General features: G+C 55.9%; 1 protein-coding gene across 1 annotated transcript in view; it reads right to left on the reverse strand.

Annotated features, from left to right (window-relative positions):
* The window catches only part of LOC308560071 (calmodulin-binding transcription activator 1), a 618,909-nt gene that overhangs the window by 192,042 nt on the left and 402,534 nt on the right, over nucleotides 1-24,333 (reverse strand). Inside the window, exon 4 of the mRNA XM_081143617.1 lies at nucleotides 3,060-3,131. Coding sequence (XP_080999743.1) covers nucleotides 3,060-3,131 — 72 coding nt within the window. The remainder of the gene's footprint in view (nucleotides 1-3,059; nucleotides 3,132-24,333) is intronic.

Genomic DNA, 24,333 nt, shown 5'->3' on the forward strand with positions numbered 1-24,333 from the left:
CCCACAACCTATTCCTGTTCTTCCATCCCTGAGCTCACCTCCTCCTCCAGGAAGCCTTCTCTGACCACCCAGCCCACATTATGTTCCCTTCTCTGTCACAGTCTGGCTGGAGAGGAAAACCAGCCCTGGGTGGTAGAGGTCCCGCTGTACTAAGTGGCTTTGGGGGAGGCGGAATCGGTTTGAGGATCTGAGAGGCAGGAGTGGGCTCTCGGCCTGCTGGTTGGCAGAGATGATGCTGAGCTGGGACAGCAGCGGGGAGTAAAGGGGCTGCTCCTTGAAGAAGCCCTCCTTTATCCAGAAGCTCACCCTCCCTGTCTCTTCCTTCCTCCAAGCCCCCTTCCTTTCTGGAAGGCCCCCCTGTCCCAGCCAGTGAGCTCACCCAGGGCCGTGGGGTGTGAGTTGCATGGCGACGCCGCTGGCCCTTACCCCAGCAGCCTGTCCTGTTCCGCAACCAGGCTGGCTTCTTTGGAGCCGAGCTGGCACCTGAGCTGCCTCCTTTCTCAGCTCTCCTGCCGTTGCTGTGCTGACACCTTTGCGCCCACCCAATCTCTCTCTTGATAACTGGTGTCAGAGACAAACTTGGGCCAATTTCCATCCAGGCCAGTGTCTCGCAGCTCCTTTCCTATTTCTATCAGAGGCATGAGGCCTGGCCCCGCCGTCAGTATCCTGGCGTTGTAATTAGCACCAGAACAAAGTGCCCCAAGTGGCTGGCTAGCGTGCGGGCTCTTGGCTCCGCGTGGACATGAGCCATGCTAATTGCTTTGGCCTTGGATCCTCAACCTCCTTCTGCCCAGACTGTCTGGGGAGAGGAGCCCCCACACCTGTGTGCCTTCCCTCCTGTCACCCACTCACAAAATGAAGAGTGACACTCGAGGATGTGGTGGAGAGGGGGTGGACTGACAGTTCCCCCGGGGATGGGAGAGAAAGTAAAGAGGCCCAGATTAGCCCTGAAGAAACTGGATCCAGTGATGCTGGCCTTTGGGGAGACTCGGGCTCCCCCACCAGTTGGAAGGTGACAAACCTAGACACCCAGAAGTGTTCCAGATATGTCTCCAACATACAGTGGCCAGGACTGAAGCCCAGGGAGCCCCTCTGGGACAGAGGAGCAGGACCCCTCCTACATCCCTCCCAGCCCCACAAACAGGGCAGGAGCACCCGAATCTAAGGGGGACCTGGCTCAAGACGCCCCACTGAGTGGGATCCAGTTTGGGGAACAATGAGCTCAGACCCTATGGCTGCCTGATGGTGTCTGATTCCAGGAAAGTAAATTAAGTGGAATTAAAAAGCCACAAGAGTGTGATGGAATGAGAGGCAGAAGGTGGCGGCGTGGGTGCAGGAGAGCAGGCCTGGAGGAGAGGAGCATCCTTGGAGAGCAGACAGCTGGGCTGTTGGAGAGGCAGGCTGGCTGGCGGGGGCTGGTGTCTGGGGCGCTGCTCCAGCAGGAGGGCAGCAACCAGCAGAAAGGGAGCCCTGGGGAGGTATTCTGATGGGGGGCATGTTGAACAGCGAAAAGGGAAAAAGCCCAAAAAGGACCCATGAGGGGTTGGACGGCCCAGGAAGGAGTGTGCAGGCAGAGTGTGGCCCTGGAGACACCGGGCAGGCTCTAACCCCACTATAGCTCTTCCTCTCCCCTGCCCCCCGCAGCTAGGTATAAGAGAAAGCCATTCGCTAAATGGCAGAATGCCTTGGGTCCATTCTCATGACCAGACAGGGAACTTATCGTCCCATCACCACCTGAAGGTCCCTCTCACAAGGACGCAGGGCCGAGCAATTAGAAAGCTAGGTACCACCAGGCCCATCTCAGAGAGAGGCAAACCCTGGGAAACTGACAACAGGGCAGGCTGCTGGGAAAGCAGTCTTTGCAGATCAACACGTCCTCGGACAGTCTCAGGCGTCATTGCTAATGAACTTGTCAAACTACAGACAATTATTTCTGGGAACTAAGGGAGAATAGGAAGGGATTGGAGGTGGGCGAGCCTCAGCATCCACACCAAGACAGCTCTGGGTCCTTCTGGTGCCTTCTGGGCCCCCTTCCCTGGGACCGGGGGCCTCCCTGCACCCCATGGCATGTGTGGCCATCTTCTCTCTGAACACATGCCACATCCCAAGGGCAGGGAGAACCCCAAAATGCTAGGGCCTGGGGGGTTGGTGAACTTGAACAACAGGGGATGCAGACGGTGGGACCCACAGTGGGAGAGGCAGGAGGCTGCAGCTCCTGAGTAGAGACAGGAGCAAGAACTTGGTGATGGAGCCAAGCCCACCGGGGATGGGTTCTAAGGGCAGCTGCAAATCAGAGGGAAGCTTTGAGAAGGACCCAGATCCAGACTGACTGGGTGCATCCCTCACCACTGCCCCCCCCCCCCCCCCCATGCAGCAGCACCTACTAGCAGGTAAGAGGACCAGCAGTGATCACCAATGGGCAAGAGGCTGGTGGCCTCTGTGCTGGCCGGGGCGTGACTCAGCGAGGCTGTGCATGAGCACTGCGGACAGTGATCTGGGAGCCAGGCCACCCTAAGGAGCAAGGACGCCAGGCAGCTTCACCATGACTTCCTCCCTCCTGCTACCCGGCAGACATCACAAATCAATTACAAAACTCCTTCCCTCCGAGCCAGGAGCTCTCTTTTCTCAACAACTGTCCCAATCAACCCAAATCAATCCAACTGCAACTTCTGTGCCTCCAGAAGCTAATTTTCCACACATGCCAACGACTAGCCCACAAGAGAAAAGGAAGGTGCAGCTTTCAGCCGGCTGCGTTTTGCAGTCGGGGGCAGGATGCTCAGCCTTCCTTCCGCCCTCACCCAGAGCAAACCGCGGCACCCTGGACGCACCTGCGACGCTTTATCCCACGGGCCAGGCTTTCCCCTGGCCCTGGCACCCAACAATCCCCTAGGCAGCCACGCAGCTGGCCTCAGCGCCACACGCCAACGTCCCTGGGAAAGCCGGCCAGGGCCGCTGGTCTCAGCCCGGGCCACCGCATGCAGGAGGCCCGCCCCGCTCAGTCCCTCCACAGACCCTTCCCAGCAAGGAGACGGAAGAAGAATCCAATCCCAGCCACCTACCTGAAGGAGCCAGTAGCACCTCCGGTGGAAGGTGGGGATGATGGAGGAATGAACATAGCAGCCGTACAAGCACTAAGGAGAGAGGAAAAACGAGAATTCAGTTGGAAAGAGGGAAGGAAGGAAGGGAGCAAGACGGCGCAACAGAGGAGCAAGAAAGGGCCGCAGCCATGGCCAGCGCCCGGGAGCCGAGGGCGGGCGCCTCTGCGCTGGCCCGAGACCTAGAGCCAGGTCTGGGACGGTGTCTGAGAAACGCAGCTGGGAAAGCCAGAGGGCAAACACGATGAGCAGCGGTGCGCCTACCCTTTTGGGGGCCATGGAGGCATGTGAGAACCCAGAAAAGCCAGGGACCAGGGGAGTGCACATATGCATACAGTTTGCCTGTAATTTTAGGGGCTTGGAGTTAGCCTGAAGTTCATTCATAGGGCCTAGGTGAAGGCCCCTTGGTGGCCGGGGAGGGGCTGAAGGTTATAAAACTGGCTCAAATACACACGCACTCCAGACCTTTCCTGGCCAAGGAGTGTCACACCAGATGGGCAGCCAGCCCTGGTTGGTAGAAGCCCCAAGGCGGGTGGGGACAGGAGGGCAGCACTCCTAGGCCTCGCCTCCAGAGCCCGGGAGGCCCCTACCACACCCCTCCCTTCTGGTCTGGCTTACAATTTACTTATGCACATTTGTTTGTTCCAAGTATAAACCTGTATCTTTTGCAGATGGATCTGGTTTAGAAAACAGCTGGAGCCAGGCTGGATATAAGGTGGATGGGTAGAGGAATAAGGTGGGTGGGAATTCAAGTTCGGGGACGGTGTGTGGTGCGGATGTGAGGGGGACACAGACCCAGGGGGGAGCTGCCTGGTGGACAGTCGGGCCAGCATGCTGTGCTCCTGGGGCGCTCGCTGCCTGTGCACACAGCCCTGCGCACTGTGGGGAAAGGGTGAGAAGGGCACGTCCATCAGGGCCCTCTCACCATCGAACTCCGAGAGTCAGAGTGGGGGGGGATTGGCCTTCACCTTTTAGCCTCCAGTTCCCAACTGGAATGCTCTCCTTCCTTCTCCTGTTCTTGGGAGTTCTCCTGGCTTCCCAAAGCAGGGGGTCCCAGAAGGGGGTGGGGCAGAAAGGCAGGGCAGGTCCGCCTTCCCCTCCCATTGCTCATCTCCATCTCATGCTCGACACCAATTCTGCAGAGCTTCCATCAGACACCTTTTCCGCCCTCCCCGAAAACACCAAGTGTGAACAGTTTCCACTTAGGAGTTCGTTTGAGCCCTGCCTGTCTGATTAGCAGAGTTGAAAGAGAAATCATTTTGGACTATGGGATTCTGGCTGCAAGAAATCAGATTTCCAATATGTTAGAACTTTTACAGATTGCTGTCAGCTGGGACTTAAGCCCTGTACAAACCAAACAAACAAAGCGGAAATTAATTTAAACGATTCCCTTGCAATTCTTGCCCACGGAATGTATTTATTATTAAGAAGGCAATATTCTTTCCTGACTTTTCAGTACACTTTTTTTCCCGTTTTTATTTATTTTTATTTTTTGGTAACTCATTCCTTTCTGCCTAAGGAGATTCGCATTTGGATGTTTTTCTGTAAGAGTTTGGTTGCACCGAATGAGCAGCCTGCCTGTGCCTTTAACCAGCCCCTTTTCCTTTTGAATCTGCATGTTCTCAGGGGCAGTTTCATGACTTGTCCTCACGCAATGAGCCAAATGGAGGGAGACACCAATTGCTGTGAGAAGTCTCTCCCATCCCCTTGAAATGAAAGGCTTCCCACCTGCTCCTTCCCACTGTTCATCCCTCGTGAGAGTTCACAGCGCCCTCCCCCTTCACCTGTCTCTCTCTCTCCACTGCTGTTTCCTGAACTTGAAAAGAACACGGCTGGTTTGCAGCACTGTTTCCCTCTCCGCTCACTGTCCTCCGTTGGGCTGCGGCATCCTTGAACTGCGCATGAAGGAGTCCTTGAGAATTTACCAAGCACCTACTGTGTGTCAAAAAGGATGCGCGCTGCTCCCCCCCAGCCACCCCTCCCCCTCTCTGTGGCGCCCTCCCCTCCCCAGAACTGCCCAGAACCATCTGATAAGCAGAACGATGTTAGAAAGAAAAATCGCCGTTTCTACATCAAGGCTCATGCATTTTAATCAGAGGAACCCTCGGGGCCTCACTCAGAACCCAGCTACTCTATTTTTAGATATTACTCCAACCACCCTGGTGCTCCAATGTCTCTGGTCTTCACAGATGAGAAGCCCAATATTAGGAAGGCGGGAGAGGGGAAGGAAGCTCGGCTAGCAGTGGACCCCTGACAAGCGCCAGCCACGTCACAGGCATCGAGGCAGGAAGGCAAAGCTCCCCCGGGGAGCCCCAAGGTCTTGAGCCACCAGAGGGCACTGGGTCCTTCCCTATTCCCTTGCTCAGCACGTTTATCTTGGCTGTGTTCTGGGGGCTGGACGCTCCTGGGGGGAGGGAGCCCCACACTTTTGAATGGAGGTGGCCAACAGCTGTCCCACAGTAGCACACCAAGTACACCTGTCTCTACAGCTTGGTACAGGGAAGGACCGGAGACAGTACATGTTTAGGTTTTGCTGATGGTCCTGTGAAGTCTCGCACTATAAAAGCAGCCTGGAAATGGCTCTGCATTTAGTGCTCAAAGGGTTGAGGAGCCGGTACTGTCCTTGTGGGGAATCTGCCAGTGGTGAGTGGCAGTAAACAAGGAGGGACTCCGGAGAGATGGGTCTTGCCTAGGGTGAGAGGCCTCCTGCTCACTGGCTGGGGGTCCTTGTTGTTCCAGGCTGTAAAATGGGCACTGGACTCCTCCTGTCCCCTGGGTGGCTGTGAGGGTGGAGAGCTGATGCCTGGGATGGGATGCCCAGGACAGTCCCTGAGCAGGCGGGACAGGGGTCAGAGGAGGCTGCAGGGGCTTTAAGATGAGCAGGGTTGGCCAAGGGAAGAGTGACAGGGAAAGCAGGTGGGGCTGGGAGGTGAGACAGAGCAGACTGGGCTTGAGGAACCAACCATGACGATGTTGGGATGGGCTGGAGTGTAAAGTGCATGGTGGCAGGGGGTGGAGGTGGCGATGGCCAGGCAGGGAGACAAAGCTGTCAGATCATAAAAGGTCATGGACACCATAGCAAGGAGCTTGGATGTCACGATCACATGAGCTATTCAGAGGCTCACTGTGGCAGCAGTGTGGCAGGGAACAGGGCGAGGGACGCTGAGGGCGCCGGGCCAGTGCTGTGAGTCGGAGGCTCGCTAGGGCCCGATGACCAGGATGCAGGGAACAGCCACATCTGCCAGGTGTAAGGACAGGGCCCGGCTTTCTGGCTGGGTGGATGGGTACACGGTGGTCCCAGTCACTGGGACAGGAAACACTGGGGGTGCAGTCGACTGGGGGAGGGGCTGACTTTAGATTTCTACTTGGTGACTTTGAGGGGCTCATAAGATATCCAAGTGGAGACACACAGAATGTGGTAAGTTGCAGAGACCTGGGGCTCAGTCTGGGCTGGAACTATCTGGGTGCCATGCGCAGAAGAGGCCGGGAGTAGGTGTCCACTCAGGCCTGTTTCTGCAATGCAGAGCCATGCCTCTCAGGTGGACAGAGCAGGCAAGCGTGAACTCACCAATGCTTGGAAGGCACGACCGACCTGCTCACTGGGTGCCCCACCCGTCCCTCTCCCCTTTCATTCACCTCATAACCCCAAACCACGGCCACGGCCTGCCCTGATCCCAGGCACCCTCACCAGTTCCCTTTGTCACCACTGTCCTCACTTTGCACCCTTTCCGCCAGTTTCCAGCTGTATGACAATGTCATCACCAAGCCGACTGGGAATTAATTGCACACTATTTCATGAGGCAGCGTATCAAACCCATTCCCTTTACCCACTAATCAAAAAAGCAATCAAGTTTGTCTGTAGCAATCTGTGTTGTACACACTCCTGGTGCTTTCTGATCAGGCTCTGGGGTCCCCTGGGGGCTCCCCGGGTTGAGCCTTTCATTTGGGTGCCATGACGCGGTTGGAGGGAGAGTTACATCCTGGGGCTGCTGGATACAGCTGTGTGCGCATGTGTGTGTGTGTACCCACCTGCACATGTGTGCGAAGTGTATACGGGAAAGCGTGATGTGCATCCCATTTGTGTGTGTACACAAAGACATACACTGAGAAAGCAGCTGCTATTCATAGGGAACTCAGGGGAGGTTTGCCCTGCGGAAGAAAGCAATGCTCAAAATCCTTCGATTCGGGGAATTAAGGCCTGACAGCTTCCCTCTCACATGGCAGTTGAGCAGGAAAGAAGTTTTTCTTAAATACTCAAAATCGCTTTTATGACACTATGGGGCATATTTTTCTTCTTAAATAAAAAGGAAAGATAGAATTACAGGGGAAACCAAGAGCAAACAAGAGCTCCCCTCAGTTCAAAATCCACACTTCCCACAAAGAAAGGGATGTCTCTGAAGGGGGCATCGGCCACACATCTCCTCAAATGGATTTCTCCCCAACAGGCTCAGTTGCCAGGGGGTCCCCCCCATGTGCCGGAGGGTCCACCAGGGCCCAAGAGCCAACAGCCAATGGCCTCAGTGGGCCAAAGAAAGGAGCAGCTAGGTGTGGCTATATTGCTGGGATGTTGGGGCAAGGTTAGGGCTTCCTGTCCAGCTCTCAATGGCTTCATGTGATGTGGCTGATTCTCCATTCTCTCTCTCTCTCCCTCCCTCTCTCCCTTTCTCCCTCCCTCTGTCTTCCCCTCTCTCAGGTACAAGCTCAGCCTTCCTTCTGTCCCCTCCACTCTGGGCTTTGGCTCCAGGAAACACCTGATTCACTGTCCCCAGGCAGACCTGTGCATCCCTCTTCCACTCTCTTCCACACTTTCCTCGCACAGTCCCACCATCCAGGCAAACCCCACCCAGCCTGGGTCCATCTAGGTCCTCCCTCCTCCAGACAGCCTCTCCTGACCAGCCAGTGAAAGGGGTCCCTCGAAATGACCCACCCGGGTCATGGGCGGCCATGGGGATGTGAGTTCTGCCTTGGGTTCATGTATATCACCGCTGCCATTTAACTTTCTACATCCGAAGTTCTACCTCACCTATCACAGACGTTGGTTGACTTTCTGGAAAGGGCCAGATAGTAGATAGTTTTGTGAGTCACATGGCCTCTGTTGTAACTGCTCATCTCGGCTTTTGTGGGGCCAAAGCAGCCTTAGAGGACGGGTAATGAATGGGCTTGGCTATGTCCCAACAGAACTTCATTTGTGGACATTGTAATTTGAATTTTGCGTAATTTTCACTTGTCATGAATCTTATTCTTCTTACAACATTTTCCCCCAACCATTAGAAAATGTGAAAACCATTCTTGGTTCACAGGCTGTACAAAGGCAGGTGGGTGAGATCTGGTCCCTGGGCTGTCACTGGCCAACCCCGACCATCAGGTTAGAAAGAGTGAGAATTACAGGGTCCCGTGTAAAATTCCCCACGTAGCAGATGCACAATAAACTTGGCACGGTTTCCCCAGGATGCGACACCGAAGCAGGACAAGCAAGGAGCAGCAGAGGCCAAGCCACGGGAAATTACAGACGGTACATTCAACAAGCACGCGCGGGTGTTGAACAAGCTGCGTCTCCTCGCCACCGTCCATCACCCTTAACACCTTGTGTGACGTCAGCCAACATGTCAGCCAACACTCGGCACGGTGCTCGGACCCGAGTGCGGCTCCCTCTACCCGGGTGCCTTCGCTTCGTTCACTAAGCAGAACCCGAGAGGAGGTGCAGGCAGGGGGAGCTGCGGGGCAGCGCTGGGACGCGCAGGAGCTCAGGCCCTTTCCCTTGGGGGGCAGAGCACCCCTATGGCCCTGGCCCCGTGGGAGAGCTTTTCACCCTCTTCTGGGGCCACCTCCCACGGGAGGCAGGCGACTCCCAAGGTCAAGGCTTGCTGCTGACTTCCGAATCCGGGAAAGTGTGGGCCCAGCGTCTTACTCCACGGATTTCAGGAACGAATGTCCTCAGTAATGCTGGACGGGCCTCTCTAGAGAGGCGACATCCACCGTGGAAGCCACAGTCACATGTGGCTGCTCAAATTCAAATTAAGTAGAATGAGATAAAATGGAAACTTTAGCTCCTCCGTGGCACTAGCCACATTTCAAGCATTCAGGGGCCACATGTGGTCAGTGGCTCCCGTGCTGGATGGCACAGGACACTTCACCATTGCACGAAGTTCTCCAGAGAACAAGCGCAGGGGAGGGGGTTCAGTTCAGGGCTGTCTGGCTGAGACCCTTGGAGCCTGAGACCCCAGAGGCCGAGATTTGGGGAAGCCAGGGGTGGGGGAGACAGCTGTGGAGGATGGGACTCTGGGAGGGGGCTGCACTTTTGGGAGTTGGTATGTCGAAGGTCAGGCCAGCCTGAATCAGTCAGTGAGCGTCTCCCCGAGTCCTCTGTGCCCCTGACTAAGAGCTCCCACCCCAGCTGCCCCCTCTCCCTGAAAAGCCTCTGCTAATGCGGGGATAATGCCTGCTGAGTCCTCAGACTAGGGTGTTTACATCCAATCTCCATCCATAATCCTCTTATGAGGGTCCCGCTGCTACCTACTCTGCAAACAGCCTGAGAGCTCAGCGAGGCTGGTGGTGGTGGCCCCCACTGCCCCCCGCTGGCCTCCACAGTCCCCCGCTGGCCTGGCTTCCAGGCCTCCACTGCCCTACTGGGGAGGTGACTGCATGAAGGCAATCAGTGTGCAAATAGATTTTTAGGTGCCTGGCTTAGCTCGCACACTTAAATCTGAGGTACACATGACAAAGATGAGTAGTTTTAAAAAATGTGTTCTGGTATAAAGGTGATGGAAGAAAACGAGATAAGAGAAGGGAAAGAAAAATCCACCGAGAAGATAATGATTTCCTCCTGCTCTGAAGTGATGAAGGGGCAGCGACCATTTATTCAGAATATTTCAGGCAGGGTCAGATGGAGTGACAGCCACACCCTCTGAAAAAGGCCACCCTGCTGGGTTGGGCTGGGTTGGCTCAGGTGGAGGAAGATGCCGTGGAGGTGGATTTCCCATAAACAAGCTTTTCCTGCAGTCTGCTCTCTGCAGGCCTCGGGGCCTGTCCCCCACAGTCCCCTGTCTCCCCAGTGGGAGAGAGACAAACCAACACACAAAACAGATCCAAACAGCCCTGATGCCAAGCCAAGGGAACCCAGGGTGTGTGTGACAGAGCCCCAAGGGGGATAGAGTCCCCCTTTCCATGTTGAAGGTCAGCAAAGTCACCTAAGAGGAAGTGACATTTGTGATGAGGGTGAGGGGTTGGCCAGGTGGACAATGGGTAGAAAAGACCAGGCCAGGTGTGCAAGAAGAGTATTGTAAGTGACAGAACGGTCTGGGCAAGGCCATCAGCTCCTTCCCAGCTGTCCCACCCAAATCCTCTGTGAGGGACGACATAGGGTGGCTGAGTCCGTGAATCCGCAGACTGTTCTGCAGAGCCCCCCATGGGACCCGTGATAAGCAGCTGGCAGATGGCCTTGCATTTGAAGCAAAGGCCCTGTGATTTTTATGGCTCTGCCCTTCTCCACTGGTCCAGATTCTGCACATTGGGGCATTATTTCCTGGTAGGACTATGGGACCCTTGGGGAGTTCAAGGACAAGTGCAGCTGCAGGACTAGAACTGTGGATCTGAACCCCTCCCTGCTCCGTCCTTCCTTCAGTCATTGCTCCGTGTCTCTTCCACTCCAGCTGGGCTGTCTTTAGGTGACAGGGAGCAAGAGTCCATCGTTCCAGTGTGACCCAACTGGCAAGAAAGTGTCTCTCTTCCAGAGTTGAGATGAAAGCACCAGGATGGGACTCTCATCTACCTGGGATATGAGCCCCGGGGCTCTCGGTGGGGCAGGAAGGCACCTGAGTGGGCAGAGCTGCAGGGCTCCCAGGTTGGGGTTAAACATGGTTCCTTTGGTGTCACAGTTTGACATCCTCAGGAGAAGCTGGTGCTCCTCAAAGAGCAGGTGTGAGTGAGAATCCTCCAGCGCCATCCAGATCTCCTCCCACCAGCAGCAGCTGCTGCACGGTACAGAAGTAGGTCCAAACAGCCCTGCTGCTCCCCAGGCACCCAGAAAGCAGAAGCAGACCTGGAGGGTGCTGGGAAGATCTCCCGTGGGGACAATGGGGGGATGCCATGAGTTTCTCTTGCCTCTCGTCTCTACTCTACATCCGTCCTGCACAGAGGTATCCTTGGGAAGGCCAACGTGAACAGGCCAGCAGTCTACCCAAGGTCACATGGCTAGCTCGAGGCAGAGAAGGACTCCAACCCACCCCTGTCTGTCCCAAAGCCCTGGCTCCTTCTTGCCCTGCATGCCGCCCCTGGCAGCGTCGTTTAGGCATCCACATGATGGTGAGGGTCAGGCCTTTTGCAGGGCCTGCCTTCATCAAAGACAAGGGATGAAGTCCTGGGCTGCTCCCGGGACTGTCCTCACTGAAGGATCTGGTTCATATTAATCTAAGATTAGGCCGAATGATTTGATTCACATGGTGCCTGCAAAAGCACTGGGCCTCAGAACTTGTTAAATAGTGAATTGCTTTAAAATTAGTCTGAGCTAAATGGATTATTGTTTGATTCGGCCTCCGGGGTTGGGTGACAGGGGAGATCTGGAATATTAGATCAGCTAGCCTCTCTCCTAAGATAATCTGTGATGGCATCTCTCAGAACAGCAAGGCCCTGCCACACCGGGGCACCATGGCCAAATGGCGAGGGGGCCAGCCAGGGCCCCCAACCTGAGGTCTGTGGGCCACACAGGCAGATGCCAGCCCTGGCCAGGCTCAGGCTGCCCAGTGGGACTCTCCCCTCCTCTGGAAACAGCCCCTGAGCACTGTGCTTTCTTGGGAAGCTCCCTTGGGCAGGGGTGGGCAGACTACCAAGATTCATTCTTCAAGGCCTCAGGAAGTCTCCCCCACTTTGGAGATTGGCTACCTGCTGGCATGACATCCTGGTGACCTGATCTGTGACATCAAATCGGTCTTCTGGCTAAGTAATCGAGTGCTTGGTGCTGCAGGTGACTCAGGGAGACGGGGAAGGGAGGCTGGGGCCTCTACCATCCTGCATGAGCCCCTCTCTGCAGATGTGGGAGCTGGAGCTCAGTGATGGCAAGACCTTGCCCAAGGTCACATTTGTTAAAGCTGGAGTCTAAACAGCAGTTCACCCCCATCTCATGGGCAGAAGGTCTGGTGCACACACTGGAGGGATACTCGGGATCAGGTGGCCCAGTGGGTTATGGAGGTTGGGTCCTCAGAGCTGGAGGATGTGAGGGGCAGAAAGAAACCAATGGAGGCCAGCAAACTTCACAAGGTTGGCAACTCTCCACCCCTCCCAGGTGAGCACTGTGCCAGGAGACCGGGGCAGGGCCTGGCAGCCCAGGACACCTGTGCATCCACCCCTGGCCCTGCAGAAAGTGCCGGTGGGCCCCCAGCCCTGGGGACAGGAGAGCCCTGGACACCTACCTCAGTGGGAGCTCAGAGGAAGGGGCACACAGGGGGAGGGGTAGCTCCTTGGGCAAGCAGAGAAGGCCAAGGAGACCCGGGTGGGGGCTGCTGGGCAGGAGGAAAGGGGGGCTCTAGCCTGGGGGAAGGAAGGGGAGGAGGAAGCATCTTCCACCAGACCCCTGGAGGCTCCCCCATATCCACAGAAGGTTCTAGACCATCTTTACAGCATGGGACCTACACAGGAAATGAGCAGCAGAGGGAAAGGGACAGACAGTGGGCTCTGAGAGGCCCCCTCGCTGCTCACCCTTCCCAGGGACCAAGCTCACCTGGGTCCCCGCCCGTGGGTGCCCCTGGCCCCGCTGCCCGCTCACCTGGGCAGCCTTCCTGAGGGCGAGGCCAGGCCTGCAGAAGCTCATCTAAATAAAGCCGCCGCAGCCCGCCCGAGTCGTGAGTGAGGAGGGCAATAAAAATCAAATGCATTTTTAGATAAAAAGGCATAAAAATCATGGTTAAAGATATAAATAAAATCCCTGGAGCTTCAGCTTTATTGTTTTTTGGGGATCCAGGATTAATAAATTAGTGGGCATAAAATGGAATGGGAGCTAAAAATTGATAATAAGGTAAATTTAGACTTAGGGAGCTGATCCGAGCTGTGAATCTCCGGCCCCAGAGGACCTTGCAGGAGGGAGGGGCTGAGGGTTCATTCTCTGGGGCTCTGGGGCTGTTGCCATCGCGACCAAGGGGCGGGGTCTCCGGCTGGGGGTCCGGTCCAGGTGCTTTCCCACCCTTGGGGCCCTCAGCTGGGTCTATGTGGGCTGCCCTCCATTGTCCCTCCCCAGCACGCACCTCACTGCTTTGGGGAGCCAGGCTACCCCGGGTCACTTCCAAGTCTCAGAACTCTCTCCTGGAACCTGGTCCCCACGGGCCCTGACAGGTGTGCACCAGCAGCTCGGCACCTCTCTTCCTGCCAAATATGAGTGTACCCCCCACCTCAGGTGCTTGTTCTTTCGGCCCAGTTCAATATGTCTGGGCTCTGTATACCTCAGAAGCTCCCTAAAAGTACTGGGCATAAATAATAAATAAATAAAGTGAAATTGACTTTCTCTCATCAAAGTGTATTTGCTGAGACCTATTTCTTGGAGCTTTGCCAAGTGGCTGGAACTGATCTTGAAGTGGTTTGCACCCATGGTGGACTCCCACCCCTCCCCTTCCTTCCCGCTGGCAGCTGCTGAGCCCTCCGCAGGTGACCAGCAGCTGGCACTGAGGACACACCCCGCATAGTAACTCGGGCTGGTGGGCCCCCGCCCAGCACACCTTAACAGGGCTCTCCACGTTTTAGCTGAAGGGATGAATAATGGGGAGACGCTGAGTCTCTGGGGGAGGCCAGGGGCTGTGTCCTTCGGTGCTAGGAGTTTTTGGTGTACATTCCAGGTAGCTGGCCCCTGGCCTTACTCCTCCTCTGTGCCTTGGTCCCCTGTTCCCAGAAGAAGCAGGGACTTGGGAGATATGGAAAACACCAGGAGCCGGCTCCCAAAACCCCCAGAGGCCATTCTACTGGCGTGGAGAGCAAATGCCCAGAAACCAGCCTCCTGCTCTGCACACGGGGCTTGGAGCGCCGACATTTCTGGCTGTAGTTACTGCCTCCTTCCAGAGCCTGCTAAACCCAGCTCCCAGCTCCGCCCCTGCCAGGCCCTGGTGACTCCATCCACGGAGTCACCCGGGCACTCTTCAACACACACGGCTGCGTGCAGCAAGGGAGTCCAGGAAAGGAATTGTTGCTTAAAACAGACGATGGGGTTTTGTTTATTAAGAAGGTGGAGGGAACGCTGGGACCGAGTCTGTGGCTGTGTTAATGCGAAGCTGGGCTCCCTGCCAAGACATTAAGTGGAATCGAATTCCTGAAACCAGCTTTAATCAGCAGATTTTTAAGGTTAGAATTACTCTCTCCTCTCGAAGCCTTGCCAAGGTTAATTTGGGCCCGAGCATGCAGAATTAATGGGCTGGACAGAGGGAGTTGGCCTTTCTTGATTTTTCTCAAGTTCACAAAAATATCCCGACCAAAGAGACAGGGCATCGGGGCAGAGCCCGCCTGTGAAGGAAGCACCCGGTATCAGGTGGCCAACCTGGGGCCGGTGTCAGAAACACAGAGATGGAATCACGCCAAGGGGCCGGCTCCGGCCCAAGAGAGGCGCCGCGATGGGCAGCAAGTCTGGGTGTCTTAGGGATGCCCCAGCAGGGTCTGCTCAGCCACGCCCCTCTGGAATAGGGGTTCTTCCATCAACCACAGGCAGCACCCTCTTTTCTGCCCGTCAGTCGGAAGATCGCTTTCTACTCCCGAGAGAGAAGGGATGGCCAGTACGACAGGTCTGCTGACCAGACCCATCCTGTACATCTGGGGCCCCAGGGTGCCCCTGTCACATACCAGGGGAAGTGGGGAGGCAGCATGGGGACAGCAGGCCCCCCACAGCACAGCTCTGAAATGCAGCCCACCAAACCCTCCTCTCACATCACCACCTCCCAAAGCCTGTGCGCTCCCCTCCTGTGTGTCCCTTCACTCTCCCTGCGCCACCAAGACCCCCGCTCAAGCCCTCTCCACCTCACCCCTCCTGGGAACCACCCCTCCTCCCTTCACGGCGAGGATAGTGGTTTGAAGGCAAGAATCTGCTCCCACCCTCTCCACTGCTGGCTCAATTCCCTGCCCCCTAGGGTGATGTGCACTCCCCCATGTGGTCTGGCTCCCACTCACTCTCTCCTTGTTCCCCAAAGACACAGTCCCCACCACACTTCTAGCCCCATGAATGGGGTGTGCACTGTTTCCTTGAAGCCTGGCGGTGCTGTCAATTGGAAGGCTATTCAAAAATCTCTTTTGAGCTTTATAGAGAAACTGTAGCCTGTCCTTCAAAAAGTTAAACACAGAATTTTCATATGACCTAGCGATTCCCTAAGAGTTAGAAGCAGGCGCTCCACAAGCTCACGCACACTCATGTTCATGGAGGCTCTCTTCACAAGGCGGGAACAGCGCACGTGGACAGCATGGATGGGTGGACACGCAGAGGGGCCCGGCCACACAATGGAACATTGTTCCCCATAAACAGGAATGAGGTGCTCCCAAATGCTAAGACTTGGCCAAACCTTGAAATCCTCATGCTCAGTAAAAGCAGCCAGATCCCAAAGGTCACACATTGTAGGATTCCTTTCCTGTGAAATATCCGGAGCAGGCAAACCAGAGTCAGATGGCAGGTTACCAGGCGCTGGAGGAGACAGCAGTGGGGGGGAGGGGGCAGGGGTGTGTGCAGGGGTGTGTGTGACTGCTTGATGTACGGGGTCTCCCTGGGGGGGAGGGAATGTTTTGGAACTAGAGGAGATGGCTACACAACCTGTGAATGTACTAGATACCTCTGCACTGTTCTCTTTAAAATGGTTAACTTTATGTTGTGTGAACCTCACCTCCATTAAAAAAACAAAACGACCCCTTGCCCAGGCACAGACAAGGGACAGGAACACTGTACTCAGTCCCTGGAGAAGCTGCCTCAGCTTCAGGAACTGGTGAGGACACAGAGAGACAGGCCGTCTGTGAGGCCAGCTGCTCAGTCAACAGATACTTGCTGAACCCTTGAAGGCGCCAGGGTTCGATGGGGAACGAGAGAGCCAACCCTGCCCTCCAGGGCTCACATCTTGGGGAGGGGGGTGACCTGCCCTCCTGGCCCAGGTTTCCTGCCCAGCAAGCCCAGCTGCCCAAATCCCAGCCCTGAGGTGGGCACCTTCCTGCCTCTCAGCATCCTCTCTCTATTCAGTTTAGAAGGGTCTCATCTTCTCAGTGAGAGAGACTGTCCACTCCTTGTGGGCATGGGCCTGACCTTGAACTTCCCCTCTGCTGACATTCCCCCCCCAGCCCTGCCCCGGGTCTGCACAAGGCCTGGCTCAGAGGAGGTCTGTCGTCGGGACCCAGTTTGGAGGAAACCAGAACTGCCCAGGGAAGGGAGCTGATGGGCTGCCTGGGTGGGCTGGCAGGGACTCGGCAGAGGCTCTGCCCAAACTCAAACCATCCACCCCAGACCTCGCCAGGAGCCTGAACGGAGATGGAAGGAAGGAACGGAGGCCTCCCTTACCATAGAAAAGCTTCTCAAGGAGGGTTGGCTTCATTTTCCTTTATGTCTCCCCAGTCTTGACACTGAATGTTCTGGAAAAGCTCGTGGCGCCAAGGACCAAAGGAGGAAAGGTCACTCGGGAGCCTCAGCCTCCAGCAGGGATGGAGCTCACTGGTCTCGGCAGCCCCAGGGCGTCGGGACCCTCCTCAGTCAGCACTGGTGGTGAGGGCAGCCAGCTGGTGCCAGGGGGAAGGTCCCATGGAGGGCAGGCACCTAGGCCGCCGGAGCTGCTCAGAACATGATCTGGAGCTCTGCAACCCCACTTCCCAAACCCGCTCCTGCAGGTCCTAAGAGGTACAATCTTGGTGAGAGCGAGGCAAATGGCATTTACCTGGAACAGGGGCAGGGAGGGACGGCGGGGGCTGGTGCGACACACAGGGGGGACAGGCGGGAGGGGCGGGCTCCCTGGACCAGGAGCCTAAGCACACAGTGTGTGTGTGTGTGAGGGGTCTCGGGTGCAGCATCGTGTAGTTAAATCCAGCAGCCGACCCTACACCCATGCAAGCAGTGCCCGCCTGGGCCTCTGTAATTACACCTGCTTCTCCCAGTGAGCACGAGCTTCACCGGCCTCCCCGGGGAAATAACAGATTGTCCTGCAGCCTCCAGGAGATGAGCCTCCTGGGGCGGGAGCGGCAGGCTGCATCCTTAATGGGGAGATGCAGGCACCCCGCATTTAGCTATTCTCTCTGCGCCCCAGCAAAGGGGCTCTCGTCTGGGCCCTGCATGTGCCCTGCCTTGGGATAGGCCTGCAGGTTCTGGGAAGAGAGAATGCAATATTTTAACGTATGTAATGACATGCGGGCTGCATGCGGTACAAATTTCCTGGATGTATAAAACGGGAAAGAAACAGGTTTTCTGTCGCCTGCAACTATTTGGCAGTGTTAAAATATGACTCTTTGGAATCCAATATGCTGCTAACCTGCACGAGGCGGTGCTGGATCTTGCAGGCAGGGTGAGGCGGTGGGGCGGGCAGCCCCGGGCACCCGGATAATTCAATCCCACCTGTCTCCAGGTCAGCATCTGTGCTGCTTACAAGGAGGCGCCAGTGCACCGGCTCTTCCTCCACGCCGGCCTCCTGCACCCGAGGTGGGCTGAGGCCAAGGCCCTGCTTCCCTCTTGCTGCTGCTAACAGAAATCTCTCTGGTGACACCACACTTGCTACCTGGGTCATGTCCTGAGAGATCAGGTTCTGTTCCAGGAGAGGGTCCTTCCTCCAGTACATGGAGGCCCAAGAACATTCCAGATCCACCGAAGCATCGGATTTCATGCCTTCCCACCTGCCGGCCCAGGGAGGTGGAGGTGGCCGCACTTGCAGCAGGTATCACTTATCAGAATTCTGCACAGGGGAGCCCCCACCCCCATGCCCATGCCTGTGGCTGGGGAGGGGGGCCCGCCAGTCCTGTGGCCTCCTCCTCACCCCAGAATTTGCCCAGGGAAGGAGAGGGGATGGTGGGGGAGGCCTGGGCTCTGCAGACACCAGAGCTGGTTCCGGGGGGGGGGGGGGGGGGAGAAGAGGTGGGGTCTGCTCACTTGCTGGGGGGCTCAGTGACACTGATGATTGGTATGAACTTTACTGAGAACATGGGCTCTGGAGTCAGTTACCTGGAGTCATGGTACCTGGGGCCTTGGGGGGATAGTGTAGCTTCTCTGTGCCTGAAGCGTCTGCACTGAGAAAGAAGCAGAATTGCTTCTCCCTTCCATGGCTGTGGACACTGGCCTGGGAACGCACAGCAGTCCCCCGGGCCCAGCAGTGGGGGCCCGGCATCAGTGCACGCTTTGCCCCCCGAGGCAGGAGACGAGGGTGTCCCTGCCCTGAGTGCTGCACTCGGGGTAGGGAGGCCCCCCCCACTGAAAAGCTTCTCAAGAAGGTTTGGCCCCAAACCGCTCAGGTAGGCAGAGGACACTGCTACTAGCTGTGTGACCTTCTGTGTCACTTCATCATCAGCAAACCTGGGGTCACCCTAGCCCCTCACCCTGATGCAGCCTCTGTCCGCCTCCCAGCCTCCTCCCTTGAGCGGGATTCCCTGAGCCCAGAGGAAAGGCGTCCCAGACAGACTCTCACCCTTTCCGAGTCTCTGTGCAGCCTTGTGATCAAATATTGTTATATTTACCTAAGGATCTGTTAGGAAGCAATTTTTGAGATGATGAATATTTAATGCAATATTTAAATATTTAATAGGATTTTTTTTTTCCAAACCTGACTTAATAATCCATGTCACAGGGAGAGGAAAATGGGGGTTGTGTTTTAACAGTCTCACTTCCTCTAGTTCTCTTGATGTTTGCTGGGTTTTGTTTTGGTTCCATGGCAGAGTTTTAATTATACTCAATATTCTGAGACATTCTTTTCTCATTAAAACTTAACTCTTGCTGAAAGCAAGGTGATCGGGGGTGGAAGACACATCGAGTTGGAGAATGTTTGGAGGGACTGTTGGGACTGTCTATTCACTAGTCCTACTGTTTCATTTTCCAGGTAAGACCTCAAGTGGCCACACCCAGACAGAACCCAGGTCTTTGGACCCCCAGAAACTAGAGCTCCATTTGTGACACCATCTTGACTCCTGAACGTTTGCTCAAACCAAGGCCCAGCCCTCACCCCAGCAGGACCGAGAGCCGGTGACACCTCCAAGCCTCGGTCCCTCCTGGCCATTTGTAGCTGCAGCAAACTGAGCTTTGCAGCACTTAGGAGCTGACCTCAGGCCTTCTTGGAAGACCTTCTTGGAAGACCTCCTTCTTGGAGACCAGTGCAAGAAGCCTCTTCTCACACGAGGGTAGAGGTAACTGAAGGTGGGACCCCTGCTGAAGGCCAAGTCCACCTTCTTCTGGCTTCTCTGGCATCGGGAAGCCTTGTGCCTCCCAGTACAGGGGTGAAATAAGTCCTTCTACCTTGTGAGGATAACCCTGCTCACTCCTGGTGGAGCCTCTCCTCACCAGGGTCACCTCGGGCAGTTCTGCTCTGGTTGGGCACTTGCCCCCCTGCAGGCCACCCTGGCCCAGCCTCACAGCTCCCCTGCGGGCACTGGGCATCATTCTGCTGACTGTCCCTCAGACTCGGCTCAAACCACAGCTCCCACAGGCTTACCCTTTCCCAACTCTGCCACCCTCTGTGGTATCCTCAGTAACCTCTTCTCAGACAGCATCCTTCCCTGCTTGGATCATTCCAGGAGGCTCTAGTTCCCTCTTTCCTGGCACTGAGCACTAAAGCATGTTTGATGTCTGCTCTCCACAAGGGCACCAGCTCTAAGAGGGGCAGGGACCACATGCCTCTCATCCTTTTGAAAATCTCTAAACACTAGCGCCGTCCAGGCACACAGTAGGTACTCAGTAAATACTTGCAGAATGAATAAAACCCCTCACAGACGTTACCTCATCTAACCCGAACTACCATCTAATGAGGGAGGTGCCATTAACATCCACATCTCACCAGCAGGGAAGGAGGCTTCGAAAGGTTGAGAACCTGTCACACAGCGAGTGAGCCATGGAGGCAGGACTGGCCCCCGGGGCTGACTGACTCCCCACTGACTCCCGACCGTCTTCTATTCAATGGGTGTTCAGTTCTGACGTCCAGTCACCTTGGTGCTGCTTCCCTCTGGGAGCTGCTGCCACCCTCTCCGAGAGCACAGCCTAGCCATTGGTATGCAAACCTGCACCCTCCTCTCCCCAGGCTGCCTGCTCATCTACACATATTTCTTTATTAAAATGGGGATACTTTAATCTCAGTCTAATTTTGTCTTTAGGGAAGCTCTGTCCCCAGGCTGCCTACAGCGAAAGCCCTCAGGAAGCAGGAGCCTGCTTGTGATTCAGGCCGTGGCATCGATCTGTCAACACGTTTGTCTCCTGTATCTGCCACCTCTTATTTATAATCCCGCTCAGATTAATGAATGACAGTGGTTCTCATCACAGGAAATTTGATTAATCAATTTAAGTGCTTAATCACCACAACCTTGTTGAGCGCTGAACATAAGGGATCTCGCCTTGATGTGGATGGATTCCAGAAAGAAATGGGGGAGTAGAAACCAAACAGTCAGCACTTCTCCATGGCAACACGAGGGATGGGGGCAGTCCTGGGGTCCCCATAAGCCACAGGTGGGGCCCCTGAGAGAGGACTGCTGGCTGATACAGGCATGGAGCAGCCCTCTGGAACTTCTGGAATCAAAGCGTCCCGGGGTCTACCCTTTGGTCAGATGATGGGAGCGGGCATCAGTGCGGGCAAAGCCCACGGTGTCGAGGAGCCGGAGAAGTGGCCATGACCAGGCCACCATGCTGAGCCACAGGGTCCCACCAGCCACACTGCAGCACCTCGGGGACTCACTGCCCAGTGATGAGCAGGGCCAGAGCACAGAGCTGTTTCTGTTGGCTGCCCTTAGCCAAGCTCAATCCCATCTCAAGGCCTCATTTCAAGGTGCCGACTCCACCTGCGAAGCTGTCCCTTCCTCTTGGCCAACTCCAGTTCTGCCGGCCTCGGGAGCTCAGCTGAGGACCCATCTTCCAGGAAGCTACTCTAGTGACATCCCTGCCTTTATCAAGCTCCCTGCCCCACCATGGGCACTGCAGGGTGGCCTGTGCCTCGGCCTCCACTGTTTCTCATCTCTTAGCTCTTCTCCCCCTGACCGGAGACAGGGCTCTGGGAGGGCTGCTTACGCTCTGGGTGGCCTGGTCTGGAGCGGCGCACCCAGCAGGCACTTCATGTAGCACCAGCAGCTTTTCCACTTTCATACTGACATGATGTAAGCGTCTGCTGGAGTTCTTCAAGGGGGAGTCAAGGCACATGTCCCTGGGGGAGCAGATCAGGGCTCTGGGTATGGGGAGTGGTCTGAACAAACACACTGAATATTACACCATGTTTTATTTTGGAAGTGCACAAAGAACCTACTGTTTTGAATTACAAACAATAGAAATAAAAACCTTAACAGTCTAGGCTGGTAGAGAAACTGAGGTGCTCACAGCAGATAGGTACCTGTGGGGTGTGCTGGGCCCACCGGGAGGTTCATTATGTTCTTCCAAAGGCAAAGGGGATTGAGTTAAAAATGATTAAGAACCTGGCACCAACAGGACTAGAAAACCGAGATGAGACAGAATCAGTTTTCCAAAGCCACCAGGAGAGCAGAGGAAGAGGGTGAAGCTGCCACACACTGGATGTTTATTGAGCACCTACTATGTGGCTCATTAAATAACTGTAACCATGCCACTGTACACCTGAGGAAACTGAGGTGCAGAGAGGTGAGGTTACCTGCCCCCAAGCCATGGGAAAGGGGACAAGAGGAGGCCCCAGTTAGGTGGGCTTAGAGCTCCAAGGGGTTGGGGACCAGACACTTCTGGTCAGGGTGCTGGGACCCAAGGACCAGCACCTCCCTCTGCTGTTCTCTGAAGGAAAACAAACATCTACCACTGACAAGTTAAAAGACTGTCTCTCATGCTGTTTGTGGTCGCTGCTATACAGAGAAATGCTAATTTTGGAAATAGATTATTAAAAAAATATATGCACTCTGAATGGTGCAATCAATCAGGAACGCAAGATGCAGACTCCAAGCCCTCCCAGACTTCCTGGCAATGCATGGCCCCTTACTGGGCAGCAGTCTGGCCCTGGCCAGGCCTCCTTCCTGCTGGGGATGCCATGGCTCTATCACAGGGGGACCTTTGCCACCAGCCTCTCCAGGCTGCAGTGAGGATGGCCAGGGCTCCCACTTGTGTTCTGGCCTGGAGTGGCTGCCAACAGTCAGGACTGTAGCCACATTGGCTCCCTGCTCTTGACCCCTGATAACCCAAGGGTTGTTTAAGCTGCCCAGTGTGTGGTGCTTTGTTAGGCAGCCTGGGCTGACTGATACATGCCCTTATGTGGGTGAAACAGTATCCAGAAGCTTCAGGCCAAGGGAGGGGCCAGGCGGCGGGTCAGGTTCCAGAGAGTGGCCTCAGACCAGTGGCTGTGAGGACTGGGGTCTGGAGGGGCCTCAGCTGGCCCCTTTCTGCCTGGGCAGCTTCCCTGCTTGCCCACTACTGCCCACTACCCCTTTCTGTTCTTGGTCCCACTGTGCCCTGGATTAGGATCCCTGTGATTGGGGATCTGGAGTGATGGTTCTAAAGTGAGGTCTGTCCTGCCACCTGCCAGCTGGGAGGCAGGTTTCCCACACAAGTCAGAATGCACCCACCCCTGTACCCAGCATGTGGGGTCTCCAGCCTCTGCAGCCGCTCATGTCCTTGGGGATAGCAGGGCCCTCAGCTCCCTGACACAGCTCATGGCCCACCTCCCTGTCTGCCCAGGGGGACCCCAGAACAATGAATAAGAAACAGTATCAAAACTGGATCAACTGCCCTGGAGTTAAGTTAACCATTTATGGTGGCTCAGGCCTAAACAGAGGGATCAGGTCTCCAGAATCACCCTTAAACTGGTCCACACTCCCCACTCCAGTGGGACTCCAGCCTGCCTATGTGACAGGGAGTGCCTGCAGCCCGACCCTCCTGGGCTGTGAGACAGAACTTCTTTAAGCCCAAGGCCACTGAGGGATCCCAGGAGAATTCCCCCAGGGGCCCAGGAGGTGTCCCACACAACTGTGCTTTTGGAAACCCGCCTTTCAGCAGGGCTCCTCTGGTCCCCAGGATGGAGCCACAGCACTGCCTGGATCCCTCCCAGCTCCCAGCAGCCTTTCCTCCTATGGCAACATCTCCCCTGCCTGGTCCCTCTTGCCTCCCAGACGGCTTGGAGAACTCCGGGGCTGGTGGAGACAAGGGGAGGGCATTTCTCCAATTGGTATTCATACCAGGCTATGGCCTGAGCTGCCAAGAAGCTGAGAATCTACTGGATAAATAATGGGCTGAGAAGCCCAGAGCCTCCCTCTCCTGCTTGCAAATCGGATTTGTCTGCCGTGGGCACAGGTGGTGGGGCGCTTCCCATCCCCTCCTCTCCTCTTGAGATGCTTCTGCTGGCTGAGGAAGAACCTTCCCCTGGGCCCAACACAGGCAGGGGCCGGGGTTGAATGCTCTGAGCTCAGTGCCTTCCAGGCCCCACCTGAAGCCAAGGGTGCAGGGGTCGATGCATCCCTTAAGGGCACTCATCTGGGAGGACCCTCTGCATGGACCACCCCATGCCACAAGTCAGCCCCAAGCCAATCTGGTGTGCACCCCCAGGGCAGCGACTGTGTCCAGCAGCCTGTCCACCTCTGCCAAGCGGGCACCCTGCAGATCATTTCCACTGCTGGCTGCTTTCCCCAGTGCTGGGGACTCCTCCCTCAGAAAACCACTGGTCCTACAGGAATGGCAACAGGGCAAGGGCCCAGCCAGGAGCCAGGGCAAGATCCATGGGCAGGGAGCTGGGGGCCCAAACAGGACTCTGGAGTGTGGAATTCTAGGCCTTAGATTTCTGGGATCCCGCCTGAGCTAGTGCCTGACAGGGAAGGAGTTCTGGGGCCTCCAAATTTATCAGAGGCAGGCAAGCCGATGTCAGATTCATTTTAGAACACCCGGCACCTAGAGAGGGTCCTGGGACACAGTGTGGTTCAAGGGGCATTTGATGGATGAATGAATGAATGAATGAATGGTGCATTCCTCCCAACTGCCCAGGGTGAGAGCTATGCACACCAGTATCTGCCCCTAGCAGAGATGAAGGAGGCAGATGTCCCCCCGTCGCAGTCCTTTGAAAGGGACAGGTTGTGGCTGCCACTGTGGGCTGATCCCTGGGGAGACAGCACAGAACTCTGCAGATGCTCAGAGCTG

Source organism: Miniopterus schreibersii, assembly GCF_964146895.1.
Source record: "Miniopterus schreibersii genome assembly, chromosome: 8".
NCBI lineage: Eukaryota > Metazoa > Chordata > Mammalia > Chiroptera > Miniopteridae > Miniopterus > Miniopterus schreibersii.